Consider the following 15,947-nt stretch of genomic DNA (forward strand, 5'->3'; position numbering starts at 1 on the left):
TGAAACGCCGACCAATCAGTTTGGCTGGATTTGAGCACACAGTATGTCTCTGAATACCTCAGAATTCATCCGGCTGCTTCTGTCCTGTGTCACATCATCAATAAAAACTAGTGACCCAGTGCCACTGGCAGCCATGCATGCCCAAGCCATCACACTGCCTCCGCCGTGTTTTACAGATGATGTGGTATGCTTTGGATCATGAGCTGTACCACGCCTTCGCCATGCTTTTTTTCTTTCCATCATTCTGGTAGAGGTTGATCTTGGTTTCATCTGTCCAAAGAATGTTCTTCCAGAACTGTGCTGGCTTTTTTAGATGTTTTTTAGCAAAGTCCAATCTAGCCTTTTTATTCTTGAGGCTTATGAGTGGCTTGCACCGTGCAGTGAACCCTCTGTATTTACTTTCATGCAGTCTTCTCTTTATGGTAGATTTGGATATTGATATGCCTACCTCCTGGAGAGTGTTGTTCACTTGGTTGGCTGTTGTGAAGGGGTTTCTCTTCACCATGGAAATTATTCTGCGATCATCCACTACTGTTGTCTTCTGTGAGTGTCCAGGTCTTTTTGCATTGATGAGTTCACCAGTGCTTTCTTTCTTTCTCAGGATGTACCAAACTGTAGATTTTGCCACTCCTAATATTGTAGCAATTTCTCGGATGGGTTTTTTCTGTTTTCACAGCTTAAGGATGGCTCGTTTCACCTGCATGGAGAGCTCCTTTGACTGCATGTTTTCTTCACAGCAAACTCTTCCAAATGCAAGCACCACACCTCAAATCAACTCCAGGCCTTTTATCTGCTTAATTGAGAATGACATAACGAAGGAATTTCCCACACCTGCTCATGAAATAGCCTTTGAGTCAATTGTCCAATTACTTTTGGTCCCTTTAAAAACAGGGTGGCACATGTTAAAGAGCTGAAACTCCTAAACCCTTCATCCAATTTTAATGTGGATACCCTCAAATGAAAGCTGAAAGTCTGGACTTTGTCCATGTCCATTATATAACAATAACTTGAATATGTTTCAGTAAACAGGTTAAAAAAAACAAAATTTGTGTCGGTGTCCAAATATATATGGACCTAACTGTACATGCATGCATTTTCGCTGATTAAAATGTAAAAGGCTAATTAAATAATCAGATGAACTGAGACAATCACATTCTGAAGCAAATTAAATAATCTTATACCGGTAACTTAAACACAATACAAGTTACATGTATTAATCTAAATGCAGGTAAACAAATGAGAATCGCAGCTTACCCATCTGTGTTCTCGCTTCTTGAAAGCCGATCTTGTGGCTGATTGTTTTGAAACAATCTGACTTTCAGTTGTTTGTTCAGTTCTCTGTTCGTTCGCGTCTTCCACGTAAGGGCGAGATATTACTGCTGAGGCAAGCATATTCAGCGGAGAAATCAGACGGCTGGTCCACTCATTCTCCATTTTCTCCATACTGAGTACTCCACCTTTACTGCTCAGCTCAGGCAATTACTAAAACCCGGGACGGGACATCACCGGTTTTAGCAACAATCACGGGGAGGTAACTGCCCGAGCAATAATATGTCCCGTTCCATCCCGGGTTTTAGCAACAACCCTCAGCTCACACTCCGGGAGAACTGGTGCAACTGAACTTACTTTCTTCCTTTGCTTATAGTTTTCTTTTCCTTTAATTGTTGGTACTGCACCCTCTTTCAATACGGGCTTAGAGCCAACGCTCCTCAACAGATCAGAGGTCTAATACGAGTCTTCAGTAAAATGAGCAGAGGAGAGACCACTTCATAGGCGCCCAGCGTGCCTGTGAATTTCTCACAAAACTCGTCCAAATCTTTGCAGTTTGAACATTCTTGGGCCATGCATGCAACATAAAGCCACCTTCTGTCGTGTTGCTGCACCCGCCAGCAACACATCTACGTGGCATGGCGATAAATTAGCTCAAAATGGAGGATCGGCGTTTTAGTATAGCGGAAATGGCTATGAGACCGATAGACAAGGTTGTTCACTCAGGCCACTACCTATATGAATCACTTTAATCGTAAAAATTATATTAGATTTATTGTTAACACTTAAAACTATTCCTGTGCCATTCTTGAGGTTTCAGGCATTTATAAATTAAAAAGTGAGGCCATGGTTTTGCGTATATGCTTTAACCTTGGTGTTTTCATGATTGTTGAAATGATGAGTGCAGGAAGTTGTCATACAGGGGGAAATAAAGAAGGCAAATCAAAAATTGATTAATAAATGCGTCATGTTTGCCTGAATTGTACTGAATCAGATCACGGAGATTCCCTTTCCTATTTCTGCCTTCAATTAGTTTGACTGATGTTATCATGGTTATCAAAAAAAGCCAACAGCTATAGAACTGAAGATCAGCTGCATCATGAACTTTGCTAATTACTTGGACATTTCAGCCCAGAACCTGGTTGCCTCTTCCAGGAGGTTCAGTAGTGTTAAAGTGCATATCACGGGTAAATTCAGGAGCAAGATCAATGTAATTCTCCTATTTTATATTAAACTTTGGTCAAATATCTGTCACATTTTGCATTTTGTGCAATTTTTTTACCTTGCGCAATACCAGAACAATTCAGTTGAAATCAAGCCATTTGAGGCAAATTGGTCCGGCTCTGAAAAAACTTGGCATTTGGATTTCCCGGCAAACATTGATTTTCGTGACGTCGCGTGCGGGACGCCTCCCTCTGAATCCTACGTCAGCGCTGGTTTGTTTATGAGAAAACAACCTGGTGATTTTCTGCAAATTTCTTCAACGTTATCGCGTAATTATTAAAATGGTTAACAGATGTATCGTAGGAGGGTGTAGCAACACCAATCTTGATGGGATTAGTACTCATCGTTTTCCAAAAGACCGGACAATGAGAGAGAAATGGGAGCGCTTGGTCTACACAGGCTGTGCACTGAAACCGTGTAAGCTCGCGCAGCCTGCTGGCGCTTCCGCAGGTAACGTCACGAATCTGGCTCCAGACTCCCTTGGGATTTTTCCAGACACGTTTTATTTTATTTTTTTCTGCTGTAGACAGATGGCCTTGTGCAAGATTACCCTTCTGGATGAGTGTGTAAAGGGACATACTTTCATATTTAAAAATGAAATTGGTCCGGGATATGCACTTTAAGGGTGCTGATTAATTTTTAAACCATTATTTTGTATTAAGAAGTTTAAAATGGGGCGGCACGGTGGTGTAGTGGTTAGCACTGTCTCCTCACAGCAAGAAGGTCCGGGTTCGAGCCCCGTGGCCGGCGAGGGCCTTTCTGTGCGGAGTTTGCATGTTCTCCCCGTGTCCGCGTGGGTTTCCTCCGGGTGCTCCGGTTTCCCCCACAGTCCAAAGACATGCAGGTTAGGTTAACTGGTGACTCTAAATTGACCGTAGGTGTGAATGTGAGTGTGAATGGTTGTCTGTGTCTGTCAGCCCTGTGATGACCTGGCGACTTGTCCAGGGTGTACCCTGCCTTTCGCCCGTAGTCAGCTGGGATAGGCTCCAGCTTGCCTGCGACCAAGTAGAACAGGATAAAGTGGCTAGAGATAATGAGATGAGAAGTTTAAAATGTTTGGGAGGGGAAAAAGTTTAACTAGTACTTAAAAAAAAATACAGGGACGTTTTATTATTACTTTTTGCTCACCATCATGGAGGATGCCAACAATTCTGGAATGCATGGTTAAAAAAAAAAAAAGTGCAAAAAAACCAACTGATCGACAGATGTTTGAAAAATGGGCTGTGACTGTCAACTGATTCTTACACATAGATTTCTATCTGTTTACTTCCTCGTAAACCCTTGTTAACATCATGACTTTTTCCTTCTTGCTCCCAAAGCACTTAAATGTCTCCTACAACCGTATGATGCTCCACTGGCTGTGCCTATGACTGCGGTGGCTTTGAATATATTTAGCCACATGAATAGAGATGATTAGGAGTTTGTACGATGTGTTGATAAGAAAGGCGCCACAGAGTAGTCTAACCAGATTGAAGATGCATAAACAATTAAGAATTACAGAAAAACATGAGCGGCTCTTCAGTCATCCCATGTAATTGAAGAGGGTCTCGAGTTTCTCCTGGATTGCTAATTGCTGCTTGTTTTTCTCTCATAGTGGTCAGTGAAATGCTTTCGTAATGGCTTTGCTGCTTTATTTTCAGTTTGGGGTTTTATAAAACGTTTGCGAAAGCTACTGTGGCTATTATTCCACATCACTGGTAATTAACGGGTATTGAAAATGAATCTTAAATGGACACAGAGGATGTGTAGCTAATACCAATACACTTGCTGCTTTGCTTTATTTAATTTCTTAATTTAAAACTGCTGCTACTTTAGGCACATTTGATAGTGATTTGACTAAAAATGAATTAAAGAATAAAACGTAGTTTTACCGCCTTGAAGTTAATTAATTTCCAATAACAGTACATCCTGAAGTGTTTTATTCCTCTTAAAGCCTGGTCCCACAATACCGATAACTATAAATAAATCAGTCCCCTGCAGTTTGTGGTTGGTGCTCACACCAGATCAATAACTGTCCCTATAGCCTAGGCCTGGGTTTATCCGTATCAGTGTGATTGCTTCTGGAGTGGTGGTGCGGGACTATGGAGGGACTATGTCTCTCGGCTGGCCTGGGAACGCCTCGGTGTTCTTCCCGAGGAGCTGGCCGAGGTGTCTGGGGAGAGGGAAGTTTGGGCTTTCGTGCTCAGACTGCTGCCTCTGCGACCCGGCCCCGGATAAGCGGAAGGAGGTGAGATGAGAAAAAAATAATAATACAAAGCACAGATCTTTTATTCATGGATGTTTATTTTTAAATTTTATTCTGTGAAATATCAGTAGAAAATTAAAAGTAAACTTATAAATGCAGGTAAGATGTTTTAATTATGAACTTCAGCAGTCCAAACATTTGTTTGTTTTAGACTTAATTTTTTATTATTTTTTTTATCCGTGATGATGCATCATCCGTATGAAATCGGTAACCAATCTGTAATATACTGAAACGTCCGTGACCAATCCATAAATTATTAGCTACTACTGGGGGGGAAACTTCCATGATTATCCCCAAGTTGCATGCATTTATTTCCCTGAGTGTCAGGACCCAAGCGATATTCTCGTCGGGATTATAGCTGTGGTGTGACCGCTCCAGACTGGAACTAAATTCAGGCAGAGGGATAGTCAGAGTTGTAGTTTTTATCCTCCGCTGGCCGAAAGGCCCAAAGGGGGATTACTGTATATCGTGGCGATTTCCATCCATCCCGGGAAGAGTGCTCACCTTCTGAAATCAATTCCTCCTCAAAATTTTTGGAGGAATTTCACGAAACTTTGCAGGATTCTTTGTTATATGTCGGTAGTATGCATATTGTAATTTCGTTAAATTCAGTCACATTTTACCAGAGTGACAGCCCTTGATTAACAAAATTCTAATTTGACAATTTCATGAAGGCGTGTTTTCCTTCTGACATCAACTCCTCTCATAATTTTTGGAGGAATTTCACGAAACTTGGCAAAAGGCATTGTTGTATGTCGGTAGTACACATTATTTTGTTCAATTCGGTCGCGTTTTACCAGAGTTGTGGCCCTTGATTAACAACCTTGTACTTTCACAATTTCATGAAGGTGTGCTTGCCTTCTGACATCAACTCCTCTCACAATTTTTGGAGGAATTTCTCGAAGCTTGGCAAAAGCCCTTGTTATATGATGGTAATACACATATTGTGATTTAATTTCGTTTGTGAAAATTTGACCAGAGTTTTGACCCTTGATTAAATAACTTGTACTTTGACAATTTCATGAGGGTGTACGTTCTTCTGAATCAACTCCTCTCACAATTAGTGGAGGAATTTCACCAAACTTGGCAAAAGGCTTTGTTATATGACAGTTATACACATATTGAAATTTCGTTTAATTTGGACAAATTTTTACCAGAGTTATGCCCTTGATTATTAACAAACTTGTACTTTGGCAGTTTCATCAAGGTGTGCTTGCTTTCTGAAATTAACTTCCACTAATAACTAATTTTTTGTAGGAATTTCATGAAACTTGACAGGATTCTTTGTCGGTAATATGCATATTGCAATTTTGTTCAATTCAGTCGCATTTTACTAGCCTAGTAAACTAGACCCACCCGCCTAGCGGCCAAAAATATTTTTGCCTAGCGAGTGGGTCTAGCCTCGCACCATATAAACAAAAACACCCTGTGCATCAAATCGTGCCCGCCAATCACAACGCAAGGTTTTTGTTTGGATTCTTTGGGCGGGCTTTTGCAGGAGTGACGACAAAGCTGCGCGACGCTGGAGAAAGCACAACAGGAAAGATGGCTACGGGCTAGTGAACAGCGCGCGTTTGACTCCGCTTTGGAATCAGTTTTAGAAGAATTAGACTTGGAGTTTTCGTTGAAACATGAGCAGGGAGAGGCTCTCCGCTCATTCCTTTTCAAGAAGGACGTTTTCGCTGTTTTGCCGACCGGCTATGGCAAAAGTCTGATCTACCAGCTGCTCCGCTCATAGCCAAAAGGATGGGCTAGTTTGTGCAGTACGAAGAATTAATAAACAGCTTTGAAACATTACTTTTTGATTGTTTCTTATTTTCCCGTTATTTTACATTTAAGGGAAATTATTTCACCAAACACCACTAAATAAAAATAAAAACTCTCAAACAGTTTAAGCAAACCCTTGAAAAACACTTGAAAAAAATAAGTGTATGTTAAGTATGTGGTACAGACTCCAAACTTGTGGTCATTATCTCCAAACTTCTTAATATCTAGAACCTGTTAATTAATTAATACACATTTTGAAAAATTATTTATTTCAAGGCCTCCCCCACTGCTTTCTGTCGCTCTGACTACGTCACAGTCACTGTTGCGCTGATTGGTCAGAGCATTGGCCTGTACGCACAGAGACAGTTTGAAAGACAGCGGTTTGTTCCACCCACACCCTTCAGAAATGTCTACGGATCAAGGCCAGACTAAATATCCACATTTAGTCTGGCTTGCCAGGCTAGCATTTTACCAGAGTTATGGCAGAGTTGCCAGTGGGGGGGGGGGTATTGTGCTCTGAGCTCTCTTGTTCAACAATTTACTTTTTTTTTCCCATTTTGTTAATGAATGACATGTTTTTAACCATTTATAGTTACGTTTAATGTTAAAGAATTTCCGTGAGATGAGTTAATTTCTGTTGCTTTTATCACATTACAATGGCTAATGATAAGCTAACAAGAGTGACAACTGCAGCTTGTCATGTAACTAAGAAACCAGAAAGCACAAAGTCCTCTCTGTTCTGAAGACTCTCCCATGACACAAAACTTCCAGGTTGTTAACACTGTTAAAGTGCTGACACTGCAGACTCCTTTCATAAATGCTGAACAAATGTCCGCGGACAGAAAACTTCCCCATGCTCATCGATGATTGATTGATTTTTTTTTTTTTTCTTGAATGACAACGTGTGTTTATTCACTTAATTTGTAAACTGTAGACTGTATGGTGCATTTGTCATACAAGTCCCTGTGTGTGAGTCATATGTGTGCAATTTGCATCAATTTTAAAAAATACTCTATCTTGTAAATAGGATAAAACTGAGGTGAAATAAAAAGAGTAGCTTATAACGGTCATTTAAACCAAAGACCTGTAATTGACTCCCACTAGATTTGTGCCTTGGCCTCAGCAGAGTGCGTTTATTTCCTCATGCAGCCGGGTGAACGTGACCACCTCTTCTGGTCCGCCTCCTACCAGATGTTTATATGTCTGTACTTATCACATAATAGTGATGAGAGGAAATATCCCAAAACATTTTGGATTCTCTCTACTTGTATGGTTTCTTTGCTTTTGCATCTATAAATAAATCGTGATTACCAGGAATGGACATGATGATGTGCTGATAAGAAAGGTGCCATAGGATAGCGACTAGTTGGACCAGAAATATGTTGGTAACTTGGATTTATAGAACAAGTTCACAAGTTTGGGTGTCAAATCTCATCTCATCTCATTATCTCTAGCCGCTTTATCCTTCTACAGGGTCGCAGGCAAGCTGGAGCCTATCCCAGCTGACTACGGGCGAAAGGCGGGGTACACCCTGGACAAGTCGCCAGGTCATCACAGGGCGGGTGTCAAATGATGGCAAAAAATTGTACTTATAAAAAAGATGACTGAAAGTGCATTTATTATTATCATCATCATCATTGAGTATTGCAAATGGATTTTCAATGATGCAGACGGATTGTAGTCATGACCATTACAACATGACTGCGTTTTCTTCATGTTAAGCTCTTAAAGTAACATTGTTAGCCGTGACTGTAAACGGACATGCTATTTTACTGTCTCAGACTTTTTCTTACTCTGCATTTCCCCCTTTGTCTCACTTCCAGTCTCTGATGAACCCGCTGTATGAAGGCAGTCTGCCTCCTGTGTACCTTCTAACGGTGGCCATGGCTGTGTGGGCGTTCTTCTCTTCAGGAGGGTCTCTGAACAGCCTCTCCCAGTTCTGCACGCGTAAGATCTGTACTAATTTTTCAGACCTTCAATCATAATTTAGTTTGATTTCATTTAAGTCATATAGCACGACTGTTTAGGTTATTGATAAAAATCCCCAGACAAGATGTCTGCCATACACGCTGAACAAGACGCGTTTTTTTTTTTTTTTTTAAGATATTTTTTTGGGCTTTTTGCACCTTTATTGGATAGGACAGTGTAGAGACAGGAAATGAGCGGGAGAGAGAGATGGGAAGGGATCGGGAAATGACCTCGGGCCGGAATCGAACCCGGGTCGCCCGCATTCATGGTATGGCGCCTTAACCACCTGAGCCACGACGCCCCCGAACAAGACGCGTTTTGTTGACAAAATATTGCAGTACCATAAGATGGTGGCGAGACGCTAATTTTAACCAAAATGAAATAACATGATAAACATTTATTGCTCTGACTGTCTCAGTTGAGCTGTGCTGTTCCTCTTCTGTATGTTGTGGTCAGAAATATGATGAGCGTCAGGTGTGCATACTTAGTCTGGCTAACGCGACTTCAAAGCTCTACGAGCATTTGGTCTGGCAAAGACATTAAGCCCAACCGTTTCCCAAAGGCGTGGTTGACCCGCCTCCCTGAAATGCCTCACTTTGCTACTGGTCAAAGCCAGAAAAGGCTGTGACGAAGCTTAAACCAATCACATCACTCTTTCCTCTGACGTATGTGACGCGACGGAAACTGCTTGAGTAACAGGAAGAAGATAAATACCTCCAGGGCTGCTCTTTGCTCCGTTTTCAATGAGAACTTCCCGTTGAATGCTTTCAATACAGCATCTACCGCTGTGTCAAAGGCTTGCCGCTGCTCCATGTTCGTAATGTTTCTAGTGAATGAAGCGCTTCCAGCATAGATTCTGTAAACAATCTATGGCTTCCAGTCGCAGTTCTACTACGTCACTGCCTTGAACACGCCTCTACCCAGGGCCGTTGGAGATGCTCAAAGTTGATTGGCTCCCGATTTTTCGGGAGCTTGGAAGAGCTGTAGATAGCTTGCCTTGCCAGACTAAGCTCGCAACAGGCCCTCGTGTTGCGTCACGCTTAGGATGGGCGGGCCCAGGCTAGTGCATACTGCCCCGTGGGTATTTTTTTCTGCTGCAATTTCTGTGTAAAATACTTAAATATTGGCTGGCATTGAGTGAGTGGTATGTTAGATATATTCCATTCAGCTAGCATGATATTGAACAAGACAAAGAGGAGTTCAATATCATGCTAGCTGAATGGAATATATCTGATAGACCATGAAAAAAAGTATTTATTATTCTTCATACACATTCCTTTCAGGTGTTCAACGCGTCTCTTTTTCAAAATTGTCTCAATCTTCCGTATTTAACAAAGCAAACCTGGCAGCCATGTTTGTTTACAAATTGTCACAGTCGCTCGCTAGTGTGGAAGTTTTACATCTCCAGCATTGTTGTCTTGACAACCATGCAATATCGTAAACCGTATTCAGCGCTCATTCTCCATTGGGTAGAGTGACGTAATACATGTAGGATAAGCGATATGCTAACAATATTGCATGCTATCAAACCAAATTAATGAAACCCGCTAGAAAGGAATAGAACACGTTTTTTATTCCATCGAAAAGTGGCCTGTATGTATAATAATGTTTAATATTGCTAGAACATATTGAAATGATTAAATGAGCATTTTTTTTTTTTTTTTTTTAATTAGCTCATGTTTGAATGACTGCAATCGTGTGACTCCGTGCTTGTATCACTGAATGGTGAGCTACTGTGAAAGCACAGAACACGAATGAGCTCTGGAAACTCGGGGACTCCCTTGTACATCCTCACCCCCTTGATCACTCATACAGCATCTTTTAAAACCGTCTCTTTTCATCTCATCTCATTATCTCTAGCCGCTTTATCCTGTTCTACAGGGTCGCAGGCAAGCTGGAGCCTATCCCAGCTGACTACGGGCGAAAGGCGGGGTACACCCTGGACAAGTCGCCAGGTCATCACAGGGCTGACAGACACGTACACGAACAACCATTCACACTCACATTCACACCTACGGTCAATTTAGAGTCACCAGTTAACCTAACCTGCATGTCTTTGGACTGTGGGGGAAACCGGAGCACCCGGAGGAAACCCACGCAGACACGGGGAGAACATGCAAACTCCACACAGAAAGGCCCTCGCCGGCCACGGGGCTCGAACCCGGACCTTCTTGCTGTGAGGCGACAGCGCTAACCACTACACCACCGTGCCGCCCCCGTCTCTTTTCATATTGCTATTAATCAAAGTAGCCAGTGAAAGAGATTAGTAGCTGTCCTTGTCCTGGTCATCACGACATTGAGGCTTTCTTCCAGCACCACCGTCTTGTGCCAGTGTTGCGTTCATCATCCAATATAACCTGCAATATAATACACCTAACCTAAACATACCCTCCTGTCTTTCTAACATTTGATTTTCTTCATAGTGAGGGTTTAGTAATAATGCTCCAGTGTTCCAGCTAGCTTTCCGACAGGGCATGCCACCAATGATTATCACGGGCAATATTCCGCGCATCACTCAAAAAAAGTCAAAGCCCTTCCTGCACCATTCATGGCGCGTTTGGCGGTGCTGATTTCCGTTTCGTAGCCCTCGGCCTCTCGCCTATGTTACATAGCTAGGGTTACAGTGTGGGGCGGTCCTCTGGTAACCGCGAGAGTTTGACTCCCCGCTCGCATCTGTATTGCAGCATGCCTTGCCAGATGGCGGTAGGCACCATTTTTATGATGGTCTTTGGTATGACCCGACCGTGAGTAGAACTCTCATTCTCCCGATCGAGAGGCGGACACGCTAACCACTAGGCCACTTTTTGCGCGCATCACTATAGACAAAGAATCTATCATGCAAAATTAGCCATACTGGGCAATTATGCACGGTAGATTACATTTGTAAAATAAAGTAAGCAAATCTGAAACTTCTTAGTTAACCAGTTTAATGCAATGCTTCATAATGTCATATCCGTGTGCCTTCGAGTTTGGCGCATCTCAAGCACTCACGTCCACGCGCATTTTTGCTCTGAGCAAGCAGCGCGTGCTGCAAGGACTAATTACTGTACACCTGTTCCTGATCGCAGCGCACGCATATAAGGACTCTCACAATGCACAGACTTTGAGAAGTATACACTCTGTACCTTGTGTCTGTTACCAAGCCTTGACTGCTGGTTTGCTTTTCTAGTTTTTGACTTTGTTTTCCTGACCATGCATTGCCTAATCTATGATGATATCCTGTCTGTAGTGTGACCATTGCCTGTTTTTCGACTCTGCCTTTGTGTCACATTTTAGAACTGTTTGCCAGCGTGCTTTTCAGTAAACTCTTTCAGCACTTGCATTCCTCTATCGCCTATTATTCTAGCCACATTCACTGGATATGAGCAATCGCACGCTCTGATTGGCTACTCTACTACTAGGAAATCAGCTCATATACCATGAGTAGAGAAAAACAAAATGGCGGAGCGTGTTGCTGAACCAACCGAGGACGAAATAAAAACTCTACTCGAAAACAAAACCCCCAAAAATACAAAAAAAAGCAACAAAATATGGAATAAAAGTATTTGATGGTAAGAACGTGTTTTGTTTTTTTTTCAAGAATTATTATAGCATTTTTTTTTTACAAATTGCTACTGTCATTTCGCTGGTTTGTTTACAATCTAAGCAGAAATGATTTTCTCTGACGTTTTGTATAAAGTTTTTATTTTATCGAATTTGCAAAAAATAAAAATGCTCAGTTTCTCAAAATCCAGTGAATGTGGAGAGAATAAAACGCTTATTCCACTCAATCTCGTCGTCCATGGCTTATAGCCAACTCGGTGCTACACGCCTCGTCAGCTGTCCGCTCATGTATGACTCGATTTAGTGGAATAACTGTTAATTAACATGACGGTCTAACATTAGTTAATACTACTATTAATAGTGTTAATTGATAATATTAGTCCGAGATATTAATGCTAGATTAGATCTACTCTGTCACATAAAGCCTTGGTCACAACCGGCCGTACGTGCTCCTACGGCCGGTCTACGTGCAAGAAACGCACGGAGGGCGCGCATGTGACGTGCTGATTTTCAAGCAGTAGACTGGCCGCAGACCGGCCGCAGACCGGCCGCAGAGGTTCTTTGTCATGTCAAACAAACTCCACAGGCACTTAGGTTTTTTTCAGGTTGCAAGACAAACTTACGGCCAACGTGCGTCTTTCTCCACGAACAAAAAAAACGCAACGATTTGGGAAACGCCAAAAATCGCACGGCCAAAATATCGTACGTCCGGTTGTGACCGAGGCTTAAATGCTAATGTTAGTGACTAGATTTTCTACTGATCTACAGTTCTGTGCAAAAGTCTTAGGCACATGTAAAGAAATACTGTAGACCAAAAATGGCTTAAAAAAATTATGAAATTAAATGTTTCAACATATTTAAAAAATATATAAACAGCATAATAAATGAAACCGAGTCAATATTTGGTGTGAAATGACCCTTTGCTTTAAAAAAAAAACAAAAAAAACAGTAGTCTCAGGTACAATGAGTGCAGTTTTACAAGGAAATGAGTACCTTGCTTCACTGACTCGTTATTGTAATAAGACAAAATGGTCGACAACATGTCTGTGACCCTGCGCTAATAGTGTGCTGTGATTGGTCAACATGTTACTTTCGTTGCAAGTTGGCAACACTCATTAGGGCACATTTTCTTTCTCTGGCGGAACGTGTGTGCCAGACACTTGGGAAGTTCTGGAAAATTATGAGTAGGGTGCATATAAGTTTGGGTGTGGCGCTGGTATTTGAGGGCAGGGCACAGCGCCATGATAAAATAAACTAGTTGGATCACTATAATCTAGCATGTCTCTCTGTCTGTGAACACGCATCCATTTTAAACAAACCATGCGCATGGCTCTGTCTCCAGGTAAGAAGACCGAAGCAGCGTCTTCGTAAGGCAGCCGAGTCCTGACCTCGCAGCGAGATACGGGCAGTTTGTTGGAAGGCTGCATTCACTGCTTTGATCGAAGTAACCGAAGCAGCTGGAGCAAGAACAGTAGCAGCAGCCGTCTGTTCTGATGATGGCCCTGGGGTTGAACTCGAACCCCCACCAACAGGGCTGCCTTACAGGTTATAGGACTCTCAGATCATGCTCAGTGTAAATAGCTTGACATCTTTACACACATCAGAATCCATGCTTTTAATGAATTCCTTTGATCGCGAAGCAAGCATTTCAGTGTAGTATTTCACATATAGCGCAGTGTTTTTTGTTAAATCGCATCGTTTTTGTGTTACTTTTTCTTATTTTCTCTGGTGAAAGTGTAATGTAAATATTAAAAGTAAGCTTCAGGAGGATTTTTTTTGCTTTTTTTTCTTAAATCAAAGGTAGGAGAAAGGGCCTGGGGCTAGACTGTGTCTTCCTTACAGTCTTGATTTGTCCCATTTAAACTAGACTGGAAATAGTTCACTTCTCTAGAAAAGGTAAACGTGAACATTGAACCTGAAATAAATGACTCTAATGTTATGTCGAGCCAAATATGATGGAGAGAGATAAGATGCAACACTTTTTTCCCCCCCTCCTCTCCAATGTGTATTTTACAAAGTTATTCTTCTCCCTAAAAACACGACCTTTTCACAGTCATACCACTATTAATGCGTTTTGCGTTTGAACTGCAGTACAGCAAACACATTAGGCCATGATCGACTGCATGGTGTTAATGCATCATCAAAAACCTGGCCATGAAAGCTGCCACCTGGTTGTTTGTTGTTGAATGATAATGAATCCAGACTTTAAAGCCAAATCAAAGCCGTTGGTCTGATGCAAGCCGGTCCCAGGCAAATGTCGAGACGTTTCAGCTGCTAATGCGCCCCCTTAATAACACTGCACACACCACAGTGGATCAGCAGTTCAACAATTTCCTTTTCACACATTTTAGCGTTCATTAATTCAGTGAATCCTTTGAGCAGAGAGCCTGATGCTTTTGCTCTGATCAAACGCCACATGGATGGACATTCCTCCGTTTGATGAGTTCTACATTGGGGCAAACGTATGCAATGGGAATGTTCAAAGTATGTCCTCAGAGGCAGTCCACTGGCAAATATGTTGAATCGTCTACTGTGTATATATACTAATTATACAGAATTAGCGTTGTAATTTGTGTCTCTTGCATTAATTCATCAAAATCTGTCTCTACGTGTTCCTCAGCTTTGAGAGTTCGATTAACAAGTCCGTCTGAACCACTGGTCAGCAGGAGTCAGGAACACGCGTCCTACTTAATGTAGCAGAGAATCCACCTGCGTCCTCTTAGGGCCCCCTCCCTCGCATTTTCTCTACTAACAGACTGTTGAGGGCTTCATTTTTAAGATCTCTCAAACTTTTTTCTCTTGTGTAACTGGGTGCAAACATGTTCCTGTAGACAACAAGCAATAACAGCTCTTTCTAGCGTTTGGTTCTACCGCTTCAAACACTGGTGCTGGCTTGTGTTATTTCAGGAAACATTCTGTGATTTTGTGTTTTTCATTTCAATGTAATGTTCACTCTCTGTCATGGATGAACAAGAGCTTTTTTTTTTTTTTAAATGCCCATATGGTTATTTAACCAACATAATGCTGCTTTGCTCTTTGTGAGATTATTTGTTTGAAACTGTTTGACTTTCCACTGGATTTGTTTCGCCGCTCAAAGAACAGGTTCCAGACCAGCACGCTGATAACATGTGTCCATAATCACATCTGTCATGGTTGTAATATAAATCTGTGCCATTTAAAGAAGAGGGTTTTTTTGTTTTGTTTTTTTGTTAGTAGAACTATTCATTAAGGTACGTCGTGAGCCTGAACGGATTTTAGTGATTTTGATTTCTCCAATTTTATTTTGGCACAGCCATTTTGTACCTGGCTAACTGGTACCACATCATACAACAGTACAGCCTTTGTCTCAGGACTCACTGTGTAATTAAGAACAAGCAACCTGATGTTCTGGACTAGTCCAAGGCAGCTTCATCTTTCTGAGGCACAGCTGGATTTTAATAGCTACCTAGAACATATCATCTCTCTGGGCATTTCTCAGTCCTAAATAAAAAGCCACCTTCAGTATGCACCAAGTTCAGCAGAAGAATGTGTTTCTGTTGTGGTTTATTTCACTCTGTTATCCTAAGACTAACATGATAGTTAAGCTTGTTTGAACCTTGTAAATCAACTTTGTCAACTGATTCACTTTGTCATTTCCCTGAGTATTTACATACACAGAAAGAAACAAAAGTGTTTTTTCATCAGCTTTTTTTTTAAAAAATAAAACAGCAGATAGAAACTTCATATAGAATTGCAGCGATACTATTTGTGCCTGGACCATACTAAAAAATTTGTACAATCTGTACCTTTCTTATCAGTGGGGTGGTACCCTTACCTTATCTTTTGTACAATGAATGTCTATCTTTCACCTGGAAACATGAATATAGTGAAAAAGTACTGTGCAAAAGTCGTTGGCATGTGTAAAGAAATGCTGGAGACCAAAAATGGCTTA

At 41.5% G+C, this 15,947-nt stretch overlaps 1 protein-coding gene across 2 annotated transcripts in view; it reads left to right on the plus strand.

The window, feature by feature from the left end:
- The window catches only part of zgc:114200 (Gamma-secretase subunit Aph-1b-like), a 36,848-nt gene extending 21,306 nt beyond the window's left edge, over positions 1-15,542 (plus strand). For both annotated transcript variants that reach the window (XM_060908307.1, XM_060908309.1), the window contains exons 6-7: positions 8,329-8,452; positions 13,359-15,542. In XM_060908307.1, the coding sequence (XP_060764290.1) occupies positions 8,329-8,452; positions 13,359-13,387 (153 nt within the window). In that variant the 3' untranslated portion in view covers positions 13,388-15,542. The remainder of the gene's footprint in view (positions 1-8,328; positions 8,453-13,358) is intronic.
- Positions 15,543-15,947: the final 405 nt, after the last annotated feature.

This window comes from Neoarius graeffei, chromosome 25, assembly GCF_027579695.1.
Source record: "Neoarius graeffei isolate fNeoGra1 chromosome 25, fNeoGra1.pri, whole genome shotgun sequence".
Lineage (NCBI taxonomy): Eukaryota > Metazoa > Chordata > Actinopteri > Siluriformes > Ariidae > Neoarius > Neoarius graeffei.